Here is an 18,534-nt window from a genome sequence, read left to right as displayed (position 1 = left end):
AAGGAGGAGCTAATGGGCCACCAGACTGATAGCTGGGAAGCCAGCATGGGACTGACTCAGGCCCCCCCCCCCTGAATATGGGTCTCAGCTAGGACTGAGCAGTCTAAGGGACCTCAGACAGTGGAACCAGGATGTATCTCTGGTGCTCAAAAGGACCTTGCGGACACATCCCCCATGGAGGGATACTGCCTTAACCTAGAGACAGGAGAGAAGCCCTAGTCCCTACTTCAAATGACTTGATAGATTTACATGACCCCACCTGGATGGCATTGCCCTACATGTGGAATTGGGGTCGGGGGATGGGAGGGGAGGGTGGTCAGGGTGCATGTGAGGGGGCAGAAAGGGTAAGAGGGAGGGGGAACTGGGATCGACATGTAAAATAAAAAATAAATAAAAATAATTTAATTCTTTAAGTTTAAAGAGTTAAATCCTTTAATACATGATTTGTTTATTAATATATACATATTAATATTTTGTCTGTCTGTGCTCCATGTGTCTGCAGCACTCATAGACTCTAGGAGAGGGTGTTTCATCTCCTAGAACTTGTCTTAGAGAATGGTTATAAGACCTCAAATGAATGCTGGGAATTGAATTTAGGTTGTGTGGAAGAGCCATAAGTGCTCCTAACCTCTAAGCCACTTTTCTAGCCCTCTGTGCCCATTTTAAAATTGGGTTGGATGTTGTCATTTAGGTTTAAGAATTCTTTGTATTAAAAGTTCCTTATCAGACACATGCTTTGGAACTTTTACTCATAGTCTGTAGGTTGTTTCAGGCAACAGTCTTTGGAAAATAAAAGTTCTTAATTTTGATAAAGGCCAATTTATCCAGTTTTTTCCTTTTATTGCTTGCTTTGTTGGTATTGAATCTAAGAAACTCCTAGCCAAAACATTTCATTTATATATTAATTTGAGTTCTTCTTGATTATTTTGGGTTAATTTTACCAAAATTATTGGTATGAAACAGTATCCAAGTTCGTTTTGTGCATGTAAATATCCAGTTGTCCCAGCCATGCTCTCTTTATATTATTTCCACAAAAACCCTGCAAATTTCCCTCACAAGTATATGTTCTTGCTATATTCTCATATTTCTTCTAGTTGGCTCTTGTCAAACTGGAAGCTTGGAGTTATAAACCCCGTATGAAATTTCAAGTTCTGTTCTTTGGCCATGATACTTACTTTACTCAAAATATGTGCTTAGATTTCATCGTTCATAGAGATGGCTATTGTAGTGTGGTGTGTATTTTTCTTTACCTCTGTTCTCAACCATTATGTCTTATTGCTCACTTTACCGTCTATATGTAAGGTCATTTTAGGGAGTAGTGGGTCTCACTTAACGGTAGAAGTAGCTACCAATTAAAATCACCGAGGGGACTTTTTAAGTATTGCCAGTGCCAGCTGTAATACATGAAAGTCTCAGAGGCTGTGGAGTATGTCTGATATGCCACCAGGACTGAGGCACATTCCCCTAGGCATTGCTGTCAACAATCATTTTAACCATTTTTATGAAGCATTCCACTCTGAACCTGCAACCTCCCATCTCACATCCTACTGCCTTGAAGGTCCTACCCACGGCAAATTTCCCAGGATCCACCATCCATTTGTCTGAGCATCGCTTTGCTGTCTCCCATAACTCTGACTCTACTTCCTTTCTGTAGTTGTTCGTCATGTTGATGGTCCCCAGTGGATTCTAGCCCCCACATCTGTGCCTGCCTGGTCTTCTTCCTTTGAAATGGGGTAGTCACATGACTTGCTTCAATCACTGGCATTCTGTGATTCTTCCATGACACTGTTCCTGGATGCGTGACAAAAGCAGTGTGAGAAGATGATGTGTAAAAAAAGGCTATCTGAAGGAGAGGCCCACAGGAGGAATCCAGAAGAGCAAACATTTTAATTGCATTGGTTAGGACTGAGGCCTATTCTTTCCTGGGAATGATTTTTCTGTAGCTCTTGGCTCTGCCTTCTGACCTTCCCTTTCCCCTGTGTGCCAAGCTCTCTTTCTTCCCATGAAAGATAGCTTGTGTTTGCAGCTCCACAGTTTTTTTTCCAGATGCTTCCTGGATGTAGAGGTTTAGCTGGAAATGTCTCTACCCCCGCCCCACATCATTCCCTACAGCTGTAGGGTTTTTGTTAATAGAGTTTTCTTAGGAAGCTATCGGCCTCACATATATCTAATTGACATTTACTTTCTTGAGGTAAGCCTCTGTGCCTAGGACTTTGGCTGGGTGGATTGAAGGACAGTCGGTAAGTTCTGTGACCTGTACAGTTTTCTGAGGCATCATGGAAAACTTTTCTCAGGTCTTAAGAAAGGTTCCCCCCACTCCATATTCTCAGGTTTTAGTTTGTTTGTTTTTGCTTTTGGAAGGGCTCTGGATTTGACTTTTGTTCTTACGTCTTTCCTATGTTTTCCTTATTCACTTTAAATCATGAATTCACCAAGTTGCTCAGGCTAGCCTCAAATCTGTGCTCTTCCTGCCTCAGCGTCTGGGGCAGATTAGATTTCAGGCATGCGTCACCATGTCCAGCTTCAACAGTTGTTTCTTATTGTTACTGTCAGTTGTCACCTGTAGGATCTGGGAACTTTACTCCCAGCAATTCTTGGCGTCTTTCTTTTTAAAAGCCATTCTTTTGCTCATTGACTTCCTGTTACAGTAATTGTACACAACCAGTAGAAACCCAGCGGTACCTTCAGCCCTCTGAATGCAAATCTCAGGTCTGGTTTACTTCCTTTGTTACTGCCAGCTGCAGAGTTACAGTGGTCACCTCTGCACAGTGAGACCTTCTCCACCGCCCATCACCTAAAGCCTCCACTTCAGACTACTATGCATCTGTTTACCAGACTTTTCTAGGTTCTCAGACTTTCGCTATTCCTTCCAAACACCTCCCACAATCCTTTGCATGTTGTGTTGGGTGGTTTCTGCAAAATTCACGTTCAACATGGGTGAGAGTTCCAATTTCCCATATGGTTCCTGTGTCATAACTCCACTTTTCCAGTTCATTCTCTTCCCCAGCAATGTGTTTTACATATTCTGGATGATAGCTTTTTTTTTTTTTTTTTTTTTTTTTTTTAAATTCTACATTTTGCGAATATTCTTCCTCAGTTCTGCCACTTATCTTTTCACTCATTTTAAGTCTTTTTAAAAAATTAGCTAGGTGGTGGTGACATACCCTTCAATCCCAGCACTTGGCAGGCAGATATCTGAGTTCAAGGCCAGCCTGGTTTACAGAGCAATTTCCAGGACAGCCAGGGCTACACAGAAAAACCCTGCCTTAAAGCTGCTCCCTACAAAAACTAAAAGTAGGAGTTTTAAATTTAATATATTTTGTTATTAGTCATTCCCTCTGTGGTTAGTCTTGTCTGGAAAACCCTGCCGTAAGCAAGATCACAAAGCTATTTTCCTGTTACCTTCTAGATGTTTTTATAGGATTATCATTTATGTTTATGTTTATAAACTTTTCTTAATATTTACATATTCTTAGAAGAAAGGATTCAATTTCATTTTCTTCCTGTGTGAATATACAGGGTAATTAATGGAAAACTGTCTTTTTTCTTGGTGCTCTGTAGTCTGTTCTCTGCCATTGAAATTGGCCACTCATGCGCAGGTCTGTCTCAAGCTGTTTTATTTCTTCTCTCTGGTTTAATTTCGGACCCTGAGCAGTTGATTACTAGGCACTGTAAAATATTTTGTTGTTTAAAAGAGTTTTATTCCAAGCTTGTTCTTTGCAAACAGTCTTAGGGAATTTTTCATTTATAAATGAAATGATTATTTATACTTTAAAAGCACACACAATAAAAATGTATGAATGGATACTCAGAATAACCACAGAGCAAAATATTATAAATAAACCAAATGTTTACTGACAAGTTAACAGAAAAGCTATAAAAATAACAATCGAAAAGATAATGCTATAATATATAATACTATGGGTAAACCCCCAAGCCATGTTGAGCAAAAGATGCCAGACAGAATATGTAATGCTTGCTTTTATTTATTTATTTTATTCTAGAGTAGGTGCAACAAATCAAAAATGATGTAAGATATATGAAGAGTTGTTTGGCATAGGGAATTTCTCAAATAATCCAACAACTGGAAGGTGGCCCTGAAGCCACTCTGTTTTTTTAAACTGAAGTAGGACTAAAGTCATGGTATATGAATGAAAAGTCAGTGTAGGAATGGGTATTACTCTTGCCTTTAGTGTCTATGGTTAGTTAACTGGCGCTTTTAAAGTGATAATAATAGGTAGCATCAATTAGAACTAAATCGTCTACTGCACTTAATACCTTCCAGGCAGTGTTATGTCTTTACACACAGTCCCACTTTTTCCTAGCGAAAGATCCTAATGGTCAGTTAATTATTATCTGTATTTTATAGATGGAGAAAACTGAAATACAACAAAGCTAAGTCATTTATTCCAAGTGTCCTAACTTTTAAGTGGCAAAACTGGGTAATGTCTTTGGTTTCTGGGCTCTCAGCCGTGGACTGACCCGATGGCATGAACATGTCTGTATACACAGTGTCACATGTAAAGCTTGCTCTAGTTTGACAAAATGCATCCCTTTGCTTTAATCAGTCGCCGAGTAACTGGTGAATTTTAGAGAAAAGTCCATTGGGTAGGTTTAATACTTGTCTATTTAAACTTTGAGAAGACAATTCACTTGCTCCTTCCAAATATAACAGAACATCAAACTGGCTGCACAGAGGCCAGGGAGCTGAGAGGGTATGCACCATCCAGATTATTGGATTCATACAGCTGTAAGCCCCTTGCTTAACCGGGCTTGTACAAACGGGATCAGTTCCTTGATCTGCCTGAAAGGGAATTTTTCAGCTGTCACTCGGAGCCAGATACTTCTTTTCTGCTGGTCTGCTCTGAAAGATATTTATAATTTGTTTGTGATTTATTGAAATTTGCCTGGCTGTAGAGGAGCAGTATCTCATAAGCTTCAGTCCTTCTAAGTCTCTCCAGCTTGCTCCATTCTCTTTGTGAAACTGCTTTCCTATGAGACGGCTCTGGGAGTGCGTGGTCTCCTCTGAAGGTTTTTAAAATGGCAATGTGATGCCATGCACAGCTTATTCCATCATTTTCTTTATTAAGACACTTAGAGGTTGCAACAGGTGGTGCGGGTGTACAAAGAAAGGCAGAAATCTCTGGGTATGTGTGCTCCTGTTGGATAAATTTGCTGGGAACAGTGGCTAAAGCCAAGGTTCTAGAAATTTAGTCTCAAAAGTTAATGCCATTGAAAGGTATTTTTAACTGAAACCAAAGTCGTCTTCTTTTTTTTTTTTTAAATGTAATTAATACCCACATGAAAAATAAAATGTAATTATTCAAGCAATTTTTATACATCAATAATCTTTCTAAATACACATGAACAGTCCAAAATTGAAATATGTATCAATTTCTTATATCTACATGTTATACCCATTATTGACCAGCTTCTTCAGGCATTGGGAACAGATCATACCTTCTTAAATTATAAAGTAACTGCTCAATCTGTTTCTTCCATTTTGTTTTCTGTTCCCAGTCACTCCCCTTTTTCACTTCATCTTTTTGCTATGCCTGTCAATCAGAAGTCTTGTTTGTTTCTCACACTTGATGACTTGGAGATTGGTGTCAGTAATTCCAGCAGTGATAACGTTCTGGGTCAGGTAGCTGTCAATAGGAACAAGGAGAAGACTGACAGCAGCGTTGGTGGGTTGACTGTTTTTTGAGTTGTTCCATGAGGGTGCATCAAGAAAATAGAACACTGTTTTGACTTAATATGCTTTTGTAGAGGACATCCTGATTTTGCATTACACAAGAGAAGACATGCTCTCAAGTCTTTCCTAGGCAATACGTCAATGTATAGACAATATATAAGTCCGTGGGATATAGGGACTCTAACAAGTCCGTGGCTTGTTAGACTTTCAGGTCTTAGGGTGGTTTAAGGCCACATCTGATGCTGTCTGTACAGATAAAGACTGTTGTTTCATGATTTTTGATTGTTGTTATTTTGACATCAGAATATATAACTACAAACCTAGCAAGCTAAAACAAAATAAACAGTGATCACAGCTCTGGTGGTCAGAATTATTAAATTCCAGGTGATGGCTGGGAGGGATGATTGCTTTTGGATGTTCTAGCGGAGGGACCATCTTATTCCTTCTTCCTGCTTCTAGAATAGAGGCTTTACCTTTCTTCCATCTTTAGGGACTGTATTTGCACCTAGAACGTCTGTTTCCTCAACATATCTCTTCTTCCTCTGAAATTCTGCTTCGGTTTTGTGAGGACCATTGTGGTTACATAGACAATCTTCCCATTTTAATGTTCTTAACTTCTACAAATGTTTTGCCACTCATAGGTTTTGGAGCTTGGGGCATGCATCTCTCTCTCTCTCTCTCTCTCTCTCTCTCTCTCTCTCTCTCTCTGTTTTGTATGCATGTGCACAGTATTATTCTTTCCATCATAGCCCTGATCATCAACCACCTGCTTGCCTTTTACTATTACTGATATGAGCCACAGGCAAAGTGGAGTGAGCAGAACCATAGAATTTTTAGAGTGACTTTAACCCAGTCTTGTATCTTTCTCCACGTAGAAGTCAAAGCAACAATGCTCTGTCAACTCCATAGAACAACGTGGGTTCAGACCACAGAGTCTTACTGATCCATGCAGAGAATCTTCTGGGTCTTGAAATCTTAGTGCTAATGGCTGGTACATTTCTGAGATAGCATGCCCACCAAAGACATAAAGCAAATCTAATCCTCTGGATAAAGGTCTCAAATCCACTGAATTCCAACCCTATTACTCCACTGAGATATGATCATTCTAAGAGCTTAGGAGAGATGCTGAAGGATGGCCTTCCACTGAACACATCATCCACATGAACCGTGTGCCCTACTGTTGGCATTGAAATGGAAAACGACTTTTGTGTTTGTCTGAACCGAAATATCTTTATTCTCTTTGCACATTTCTAGAAACAGCATAAGCAATAAGTTTGGTGAGATGGCAAGTGCCAGGTGGGGTCATCTAAGACATTAGATGTGACAGCCTTCACTGAAGGAATTTAGGGAAGCATGGAGAGGAGGGTGAGAAGTCAGGGTAACTCTTACTCAGGAAAACTGAGAATGAGCACAACTTGGAGGAATGTGTAGGTTAAGTTGTAATTGCTAGTAAAATGTGCACGTCAAATGGTTGGCTGTATGATTCTGAGGCTCGGGAGGTTTGGGTTTGGTATATACATTTATTACTCACCAGCTAAAATATGGTGATCAGGAATTCTTCCAGGGAGAGTATAGTTAGGTGAAAAGATAGCATAATTCAGTGAGTTAGAAAACATTGAAAGGACTGGCCAAGCCAAGTTTTGCAAAACAACACTACCTCCCACCAAACAAACACACTAAGCAATGGAGGTTAAATGGAATATGGAAAGAGTAGACATACTCAAAATTTTGGCTAGAGCTATAACTCAAGGGTAGAGAGCAGACTTAGCCTGGATCAATCCCCAACACACACACACACACACACACACACACACACACACACACACCCACCCACCCACTGAGTTCATTTAGTGTTTCTCATATGTATATGTATTTGGAGATGCCTGAGTGGGGACTGGTCCCTGAAGAAAACTGATTCTGCTTCATCAGCCATTGATTGCCAATATCTTGTGCAAGCTCCTCCATCCAGGTTGGCATGTCGACTGGTGCTGTTATGCAGGTCTTGAGATCTTGTTTAGGCCACCACTTGTTGAGATTTCATAGGTTCAGCCTCCCTGCCATGTCTAGAACAGTCTTTAGCTGCTGTCCTCTGTCTTTATCCTGCTCTCCGTTGGCACTATCAGTTTGCATACATGAGAAGGCGCTGCTCGGTGCAGTATTTTGTTCATTGACTACAGTAGTGAGCAACTAGTTGAGGTTAGCGTGGTTAAATTAGGAAAAGCAGGTAGAGTTTCTTAAGACCAGAAGGAGATAAGGAAGATCTTTTGGAGGAAGAATTAGAGTTATTATTATTATTATTTATTATTTTTTCCTGAAGTCAATTGGATACAAAATGCTACTTGTTATCAATTTTTTTTTGGGGGGGGGAAATCCCATTAGAGACTTTGCATTTTGATCCAGAGGGAATAGCAAGCTGAGAGTGAAGGAAGAGGAAAAATTGACTTCATTCCTCAGCTTTCTTAAATCCTGAGAAATGCGTGCCTCAAGCACTCCCCCTTTCAATTCCACAAAACAGGGAATCAGGAAAACACATTAGCACCCTAGTCCAGAGTAGGAGCCCAGAGCTGGGGGGAAACAGCATCAAGACAAGAGGAAACGGGGGAGGGGCGAGAAAACTTCCCCCGACGCTTGGAGAATCTGCTGCAAGGCGTGGGAAGGACGGGAAGTGGGGAAGGTACCCTGCAGACGTCAGCCAGACACTTTGCCTCTGGGCATGTGGGAAAGAACGGCAGGAGGAGGGAAAACATCGCACTAGGGCTAGATGGAGGAGCTCCTGTGGCTGCTTTTGAGGGAGGATCTGCAGAACTGCAGCGTTCTGCTCCAGGAGGCCGTTCCTCCATTTTTAAACCCAAATAAAGAGGGGGCGCTGGGCTAAGCCCGAATAAGTCACTAGGCGCAGCAGACCTCGTTTTGGCCTCTGGCTAAGGCCAGAGAGGTGGCCTTAGGGGACGCTGAAGTTACACTGTGGCTGGAGGGGAAGGGTCTCCAAGCTCCTCTCCAATCAGGGTGCTGCTGAAGCTGTTTGCATACATTATGCTAATAGGGACCTCCCGCTCCGCTCCCACCCGCGCTCCCGCCCTCTCGTGGGTCCAGGCGGGCTGGGCGAAGGTGAATATATTATGCTAATAAGGAGGCTCCTGAGAGAGGGGGCGGGCCGTGCTTGAGGCGCGCGCGCACTGTCGCACACGCGAGCATCCCGGGGTATTTAAGGCTCGCACAAGCGAGGCTGCGGAGCTACTTCTGGGGCTTCTCGGCTCGCGATTGCTGCTTGGGTCGTTCGGTTCTCCTCTCTCCACTATCCCTCTGCCACCCCACGGGTGCCGTGCTTTCGCCGCGTCTCTCTGCATTTCTTTTTCTTTTTGGCCTTGAACTGGTCCAGGTGGGAGACAGGTCTGCGTGTAGAAATCCCCGGAATAGGTAGAGATAGGCAGGCAGACGCAACAGGTCGGAGCAGGGAGAGGGGCCGGTGGACCCTGCGCCTCCGCGCGGGGGACCACTAAGGTGGTGTCGGATCTCGGAGGGTCAGAAAAGCTACCCTGGTGGGTTTGATTTCGGCTGTGACCCCTGGCGCCACACAGCCCCCGGCCGGAGGGTGCTTTTCACTTCCATCTGGAAGGGGAGAAAATCAGGATGGTCCACGCCTGCTGATCCGGACGCCGAGCCAAGCTCAGGTCCATCTCCGAGCAGGGGCTCCGACTCCAACTAGTTGTGCAGCCGCAGGGACTGAACTTTGGAGGAACCAGCCCTTCCTCTCCTAAGATTATTGGAGGGGGCAGAGGGTGGACGGCGTAGCTGAGGCCGGCGACCCTGCCACGATGTTGGTGAAGAAGCTTGCAGGGAAAGGAGGGGGACGAGAACCTGCATCAGAAGATCCGCGCCCCTTGGGACAGCGTTGTGCTGGCACCATGGCCTCATGCGCAGCCCTGGCGACCTTCCTGTCAGTGGTTGCTGTGGTTTTTTGTTTGTATCTTGGGGTGAAAACCAACGACCTCCAGGCGAGGATTGCAGCTCTTGAATCTGCTAAAGGGATCCCTTCTTTTCGTCCTCTGCCTGACACCCTGGATGAGCTGAAGGCTGTGGTTCAGGAGAAAGTGGAGCGTCTCTTGGCTCAGGTGTGAAAGGCTGGGGTATTTTGCACGTGGATACTGTTTGGCACAGGTGTGAGTCCTGCGTGCAGGGCTAACTTCAACCCTTACTGTCTGCACAGCTGGCTTGAGTGTGGGTGCCGAGTATGGGTATTGTAGCGGAAATCTCCTTTACCCTTCCGCACTTCTTGCATGCTGAACATACATGGAGGTTTAACTGAGGGAAGGGTGGCCTGGATAGTGGGAGTGTGGGGATGAGCATTTCATTTCTTTTAGATTTCTAGAGTCTCTTGTGATCTCTCAGTTCTACAGAGAATATTCATTATAGACACAAGATCTCACAGGTGTTACTAATATACAAAAGGTTTCAAGTGAAACAATTCTATATAGGTTCATGAATTTCACCCTTCAAATCTTTTCAAGTTCAAACACTTACAAAAAAGTTTTATATTTGGCAAAGACTGCTGTGTAGGTATTGATGAACATAGAGCCATTGAAGTTGAAAGAATCACATTATCTTCAAGGTTGGTTTCAACTCGAGTTGGGGGCTTTTTGGGGGGGCATTTACTTCGATAGAGAGGCTGGTTAGCAGTTGCTGTTCACATGTGAACAATTGACCACTGTGTCTTTAGGCTTATGCACTGACTGCCTATACTTGGGCTGAAGGAGAGGAGTGGTGGTAATAGAAGACACGAGAAAGATATTAGCCAAACCCTGCAACCCTGCTACCACGTCAGTGGTCATTGTCTTATTTTAGGACTTGGATTCTGTTACTTTTTGACTAGAGTCCAAGTACATATGTAAATACTCCTTATGCAAGCTATCGAATGCTGGTAAATCAGGCGTGTAGCCAGAGAGCCCCTGAGAGTCCAGTTCTCCTCAGTGCTACTGACGATTCTGTTAATACCTCTGCTTTTCCTACAGAGATCCTATGAACACATGGCTAAAATAAGAATCGCAAGAGAGGCACCTTCAGAGTGCAACTGCCCAGCAGGTAAAATAGACCTCATTTAACAACATTTCCTCCATAGCAGAACACACACACACACACACACACACACACAACACACACACGTGCTCGGTCTCGTGCTGTCAAGTCCACCTGTAATAATAGTACAGAAAGAATGCAGGCCCAACTTGCTTTAATAAAACCCAACATGCTTCAGTTCAAAAGATGGCCAAAAAACCAAAACCCTAAATATTATGTCATGCAGGATACTAAGGTCTACTATGGGAAATCGAGGAAGCTAGAGATGACCACCATGGATAATATAGGCAAGATGATTTACAAAGACAGAGTTCTTAGAATCACAGACAGAAAGCCTTTCTTGATCTTATTAAATAATATCATTTTGTGTGTGTGTGTGTGTGCGCGCGCGCGCACGCGCGCGTGTTTGTGACAATGACAGTTGAACTCTTGATTCTGAATTCTCTGGTGTCTAATGCTACATCAGTGCATGTATGCTGCCTGCCTTTGGTATATATAGCTCTACATATAAATCACTTGGACTTCCTCACCAGCTTGTATTCTGTCTTATCAAAGAGGCTCCTTCTCCTGCCCCACAGCAGAAGACAAGACTAAGGATACTCTTATCTTGAACTCACAAACTACCTCATTCTCAGTGATGTCTCTGGACAGGTTGTTATATTTTTACTGTTTTTGTGTACAGTTTTAGAGCAGTGCCCAAGAGAATGGAGACGAGAGACATCAATGAGTAGTACCCCCACACCCCATCCAGCCAGGGTAATTGTAACTTTCCCTTCACAGATTTCTGAGACTCCATATTTATCTACAGATTAGCAATTTAGAAGATCTTCCATGATGGTCATAAAACCCCATGAATGTTAATTGTTTTCAGATAAACACTGTAATGCATTTATGAACATTTAGTTTCTTTTATCCCTCATACGAAGCGATCGATTCCTTTACATTTTATTTAGGTTCAAGAATATGATACTTAGTATTTATGTAGTTAGGTGTTGCATAGTTGCATTTGGTAAAGGACTGATCACACTGTGTACGATAGAGGTCTGGTAATATTACATCATTTATGGATATTACAGTCATCTCAGTTTGGGAAGTAAAGTATATGAAATTGTCTAACAACACAATTCTTCCTGTTAGGTGGCACATGACTGTGTGTGATGTACATGCATGTGTTTGTCTATGTATGTCCATGTTGGAATGCACATGCCAATGGTCATGTGTGTACAATAGCACTTGTGTGGAAGTCAGAAGATAACTTGCAGGAGTTAGCTTTGTAATTTCACCAGGTGGATCAGAGGGAACAAAGCCAGGTCATTAGGCTTAGTGACAAGTGCCTTTACTTACTGAGCCATCCCATTGGCCCTTTAGCACAACGATTTACACATCCAATTACATTGTTCATCATATAGGAACTAAATTTTTTTTCAATGAAAGGCTTTTGATTAGGAAGACACTCCTGGAATGATGGCCAAGGCCTCTTATTCCAGCTATGTGGAGGTGGAGGCAGGAGGACTGCAAGTTTAGTGCCTGCCTGGGCTACAGCTTATGAACAGTCTTAAAATCAAAAGGTTAAAAAAAGTTTGGAGATCTTGATGTAGCTCAGTTTTAGAACACTAGCCTAGCATGCGTGAGATCCTAGGTCTAACTGCTCAGTACACAGGGAAAATAAATATATGTGAATATTTGAAAGCTTGTAAGTGAAAATATGTTTTATGTGTGAATATTTGAAACTTTTTTGAATATTTGAAAATTTATATGTGAAAATATATAAGTGACTATTTGGCAATTTAAGTTACCTCTTCTGTTAAAGAACATCAAGAAGGAGTCAGTATTTGAACATGTAGCTTTTGTTCTTTGCTCTCTTGAGTTGGACTGACCTCACAGCTCAGATATTTAAGGAAGTCACATATCCAGCACAGGGTTAAACACATAATCACCTCATCACCTCTTGGGATTATTTGAATTCTAGGATACCCAGTACTGAGAGTCCCTGACCACATCCCTTAGAGTTCAGTACTTTTGGCCTGCAATGCTTTTGTTAACTGTATGTAAAGCACTTAGTGTTTAATTCATTGGATTCTTATTGAATTTGGTAAAAAGTTGAAAAGCAACCTCTACTGCTCTGGATTCTATTTTCTGTGAAGACATCACCATGCATGATGTTTAATATAACCTAATTACCACTTGATCTGGAAGAAAGCTATCACCTTTAGAGTTGGGCTTGTTATCTTGGAAGTTTACACTGGAGTGTTTTTCATTATAACATGACAATCTAAATGGGATTTCCTTGGCTTTTATTTTTTTTTGGGTTTGGTTCTCTGTAACAGCTGCTTTACCTCCTCATCACCACTAGAGTCCCACATCACATCAGTTTTTACCTGGCTTCTTGAGCAGTAACTCCTGAAAGGTGTACCTTCTGGAAACACGTCCTTCTGCTTGGGTAATAATCAGGCATTCTAAAAATAAAGACACTATATCCTGGAGAGAATGATTTTCTTAGGAATAAGATGGCCAGCCACAGATTAGAAGGGGATAGAGCACTTCCCACCTGGGGTGGCTCTAGCTATGGTTGACAGTGACTAAGAGTTGTCACAAAGACATCTGTTTGCAGGACAGTGCTGGACAAGTCTGTGACCTCAACTCAGTTCCTGTGGACAGATGCCCACCCCTTGAAGTTGACACTCTTGTTGACAGTCTCAGTAACAGAGCCAAAGGCTCATAGCAGAAAAGTAATGCGCTGGTGTTTGTGTTCACTCTAAGTGCTCTCGATAGACCACAGTTCCTGATGGGTTTGTCCAGGGAGGGTGTAAGGAAATAATAACATTTATAGTTTGTGTGTTTTTCAGTTTTATATTTTCATAGGAAGGGGTGTCTTGGGAGAAGGATGAGCTATCTATTGAGTAGTTTCTTAATATAAGAGATGTACTCTCTAATTTTCATAACAACTTGGAGAATTAACTCCTAATGCTCTACTTTTATAGATGAGGAAGCTGGAACTCAAGAAAATAGGGTCCTGAGTGTCCAGGACCTAATGAGGAGTAGAGAATGAAGATTTAGAGGAGAGTACCTCTGGGCTGGAATTCTGGATCTGCTACTAATAATGTGTGACCTTGGTTGAACAACAAACACACAGAGGGAGAGGGAGAGGGAGAGAGGGAGAAGGAGAGAGGGAGAGGGAGAGGGAGAAGGAGAGGGAGAGGGAGAGGGAGTCCCAGAAAAGGCTTTCTCATAGGGTGATGGTCTTTGTAAACAGTCTGTTGTTTTAGCGCGTGTGTGCTAAGTTGTAGTTGCTATCTTCTACCTTTTTGCCTCCTCGATGCTCTACAAACACTTCAGCACTAAACTACACTACTGAGCCAGACTCTTAAACCAGTTTTTTTTTCTTGCTATTTAACTCTAGTGCACAGAGTTCCATGATAAAAGGTGGGAAAAGACTCTTTGAGATGCTTGCTCGGAGCCCAGTGTCTAATTAATGGCAAACCTGGTAGTACAACTGTGTTTACTTGAGCAGATATGTATATAGATTGTCCACATAGATAATCATTCTAGAGTTCCTCTTGTGGCTCCAGTTTTGTTCTTTACACACATTTACAATAGTCTCAAGTTATTTTTTTTTTTATCAACATTACAGGGAGAACTCTGGACATTTTAGGTGGTGTGACTAAAGTAGATGGAGTCTGGGCTTACTTGAGCATGGGATAGTTAAAAGTATCTTTGTACTTTCCATATCAGATATTTATAGATAGCCTACCTGTCTGACTCATTTTCAGACTTACTTTTAGTAGCTTTAGTGAGGTATAATTTATATTTTTTACCCATTTTAAGGTTTGTAATAAATTTATATTTGGGCTGCCATCCACTGTAGTCTAGTTTTAGATAATTTTTGTCTCCTGACAGCTTACATTTACTTCATTGTGAGCTCAAGAGAAGCTTTATTTTAGAAAAGTTTTGCTTTGGAGAAACTCCAGAATGCTGAACAACAACAAAAACTTAGACATCAAAGCTCTTTTTAGCAGAGCACTTGACTTAGCAGTAGCAGGGCCTGGGAGATACAGCTGGTAATTGGGGTTTGACCTCTATAAAGCTTGACCTTCAGATGAGGGAATAAGTTAGCTCAGTCTGTGGATAGAATTTTGTCCTGGGTTCTCTCCTGGTGCCTTACATAAAACTGTGTATAAATCAGCCATGTTTGTGGAAGGGCTTCTGTGTAGAGGCTGATGGAGAATGGTGGGAACCAGGTAGTCAAAACAGACCATTATGTATTTTCTGACATCCCTGAATATGTTTCACCCCCATGGAAATGATTATATATGAAGCACGAGGGTGTGTAAGTAATTGAAGAACCTCACATTATTAGCTGTGAGTGATTTAGGCACAGGTATCTTGGCTGAAGGATATTTCTCATGGTTTCAGAAGAGCCCTTAGAGTACCTTTCTTATATAAAGCACAGAAAACTATTTCTTACTAATATTTTACTTAGGCTACATCTTCATTTATTTTTAAAGAGGCCGTGAAACAAATGTTGTACATCAAGTAAGGGAATCATAATGTATAGGTCTTAGTTATATTAAGGAGCATTAGAAGCAGTTTGTAGACTATGAATGCAAATGCTTAAATATTATTTAATGAGAATGACAGGCATTCTTGTAAGACTAAACACTGTGTGACATGCCAGTACCTCCAGGCATTCATGCTAAATTGTTTTGGTTCTATTGAGAACAACAGTTTGGGTGTGGCATTTTCAGTTGGTCTAGTAGTGACAGCTGGCAAAATGCCCCAGTCCAAGGACCAAGGACAAATTGCCTCTTGAAGCAGTGCTCTTGAGTTTAACTTCTTGTTTGCTGCTCTTGTCTGTAAATTAGGAGGCTGTAAATTATTTTTCTTAGCAATGCCTGCTTTGATGAGCTGGGGGTTATCGGAGAGAAAGCTATCGATTCTTCATGGAGTTCAATTCACTCTTGATCATTCCAGCGAGAATGTGTAGGAACAACTCCTCTCAGGGCTGTGACAACCTACTCCGCTTCCCATTGTCATTGTGTGGAATAGGTCCCATGGTGTTGATGAAAGCAGTGTCTGACTGGCAGACTTAGGTCTGGGAATGGAGAAGGAATGTTTGACCAGCATCAGGATTGGGTAGGCATGCTAGAATTAGGACTACCCTGCAGCTGGGGGCCGTTTCCTGCCACAGGGGCTTCCCCCCCCTCGACTCTTATCCAAGGAGCATCAGCCTGTTAACTTGAGTGGAAGCCATCCAAGAATGATCTTGAAAAAGCGTTTTAGTTCCCTCCTATGCCTTTCTAAACATTACTTGGTAGTTTGATGGAAGCTGAGAATGTGAAAACAAGGCGTGAGTCAGTCTGGTCTAAACACAGAGGCATCCGCACCCGCCTTGGTGTGCCAATATGGGTGAAATTTCGTGCTGTGGTTTTTATGTACCACAATATTTAGCACTTTTCACCCCTCCCTCCAATTTGTGCTTAAAACAGACTGTGGTTTGCTCAAATGCCTGATTTCCAGACGTGGATATTTATTTTATCTTTGGGGATTTTTTTCTTTTTTTGCCATTTTACAGAGGAAAAAAAAACTACTTAAAATTTGACTTTACGAAGGAGTAAATGCTGAGTGGGATGATGAAGTGGGATCTCCTAACAAGTTAGACGTGAGCACTTTTCATTGGTACCCTATATTCCTGTTGGTGTCCTAATCCCTTCAAATGACTATTCTGTGGGTCACTGGATGGCAGAATCTCCTGAGTGGCAAGCACCCCCCCTCTTGGTGACCACAAGGAGGAGGAACTGAGTGGGGACAGCAGCATCTCCACCCCAAAAGCCCTCTTTGTGCCCTCTGCTTTCCCAGTTACATCTGTTGCGGACGCCGTCTTACAGCTATCGCGGACCTCTATCCATTTCTTGACCTCTGCAACAAAAAAAAGATTAGTGGAGGAAGCACAGCAGTTAACATCTGAAGATTGCAGAATCTTATTATTACATTAGAGATATTTAAAACCAGCACATTTTACTTTATTTACCCCACGGCTGATGTAGTTTAGGCTATCATTGAACTCGGAATGTGGAGGCGATGCCCCTGTACTTTTGATCTTCCTGTCTCTATAGCCCAAGTGCCATGACCACAGGCGTGTGCCCTTACATTTGGTTCTGTGTGACTCGTGCAAGAAAGCAGCCTCTTAGCTAACTGAGCTTAGTGCCAGTTCCCAGTTTCTCTATTATTTTAGGCAGAGTTTGGCTGTTAAGTAGATAGGGTCACAGTTAAGAGTTTTGGGCTGGTATTCCAATATTTAGAAAAAAAAATGAACTAAATCGTATTTGTCAAATGGGGATTTCTAGGTTCAAATTTCATAGACTCCAGAATGTTTAGGGATTATTGTCATGCTTCTGATCTTCTGATGTCACCATCTATGGAGTGTCCACTACTTCAGGCTCAGCTGAACACGTGAGAATTGAAGCATTCCTGATTTTACCTCCTATTTCATCCCTTAGTCTTCAGATTGTCTTTTTTTTTTTTCTCCGCCTATAAGGACATGCTTAGTAGACAGTGGAGTTAGTTGTTAGAAATGCTAAATTGTGTTAATTTGATTATTAATAATTAAGATTTTTTAAGAGTTCCAGTCATCTAAATAAGAATGTCTGCCATTCTTTACAACACTCAGTTAAGAAACTGTTCTGACTCATCCTTACATAACACATATGCTCATACACATGTGCACATACATAAAAAATATGTGCAAAACAATTAATGTGCTGACCACATTTAAAAAGCACATACATGTGACTGCCCACAGAGGTCAGAAGATAGTGTCATCTCTCCTGGAGCTGGAGTTACAGGTGGCATGTGCTGGGATTGATCTCTGGGTCTCTGTAAAAGGAGTATATTTATTCTTAACCCTGAGCTCCATTCCCAGTCCTCACATTTTAAATACAAGAGTAAAAACATCCTGTTGTCCATCATTTTCCTCATGGGGCCTCCTGGGGCATCTCCAAAGAATCTTTGTAAGAGACTTTCTTCCCCCGCCCTGGGCCACAAACCAGCTCCCAAATCATGACAGGGAAACTATTATTATTATTATTATTATGATGATGATGATGATGAATGCTCAGCCTTTGCTTATGTTTGTCCTAACTAGCTCTTTATAATGTATACAGGTCTTTAACCTGTTTCTCTTCATGTTTTCCCATGGGGCTTTTTTTAAACCTTTTTTTCATTATGTATGTCCTACTCTCTGTCTGTCTGGCAGCTGCCTGTCTTCTGGCCCTGGTCTGTCCCTCTCTTTCTCTATGTTCTTTCTTTTTGAGTCTAGATACCTCTTCCCACTTAGTCCCTTTGCCTGCCATCCCTGCCTATCCCTCTACTGCTTAGCTATTGGTTGTTTAGCTTTTTATTAGTTTAATCAGGTGCTTTAGGTGGGTAAAGCAACACATCTTTACATCATTAAACAAATGCGGCATAAACAAATGTAACACACCTTTCCATAATTAAAGTAATACTCCACAGCAAATCCTAGGACTCCATGGGACATTGTTAGAACAATTACTGAAAGTGGTATGGTCAGTGTCACCCTGGAAGCCCTGTTTAGGGCTTGTCAGCACAGAACTCACCTCCAGAATTCTGGGCTAGAAATGCTTCTAGAAATGATGGAGTTCAGTTATATAGAGAAATGAGTTGAACAGACACGCCTACTTGTCTGAATTTGCGTACTAACATGGGTAGTAGATTCCATCAGTGGCAGTAAGGAGCTCTAGAAATTAACA

The 18,534-nt window shown here is 41.9% G+C and overlaps 1 protein-coding gene across 1 annotated transcript in view; it reads left to right on the top strand.

The window, feature by feature from the left end:
- The first annotated feature begins 9,510 nt into the window (after positions 1–9,510).
- Col25a1 (collagen type XXV alpha 1 chain) overlaps positions 9,511–18,534 on the top strand; it is a 370,915-nt gene continuing 361,891 nt past the window's right edge. The window contains exons 1-2 of the mRNA XM_051185506.1: positions 9,511–9,807; positions 10,705–10,774. Coding sequence (XP_051041463.1) covers positions 9,511–9,807; positions 10,705–10,774 — 367 coding nt within the window. The remainder of the gene's footprint in view (positions 9,808–10,704; positions 10,775–18,534) is intronic.

Source organism: Phodopus roborovskii, unplaced genomic scaffold (assembly GCF_943737965.1).
Source record: "Phodopus roborovskii unplaced genomic scaffold, PHOROB, whole genome shotgun sequence".
Taxonomy (NCBI): Eukaryota; Metazoa; Chordata; class Mammalia; order Rodentia; family Cricetidae; genus Phodopus; species Phodopus roborovskii.
The sequence above is the reverse complement of the archived record's forward strand: the minus strand, read 5'-3'. Positions and strand labels throughout refer to the sequence as shown.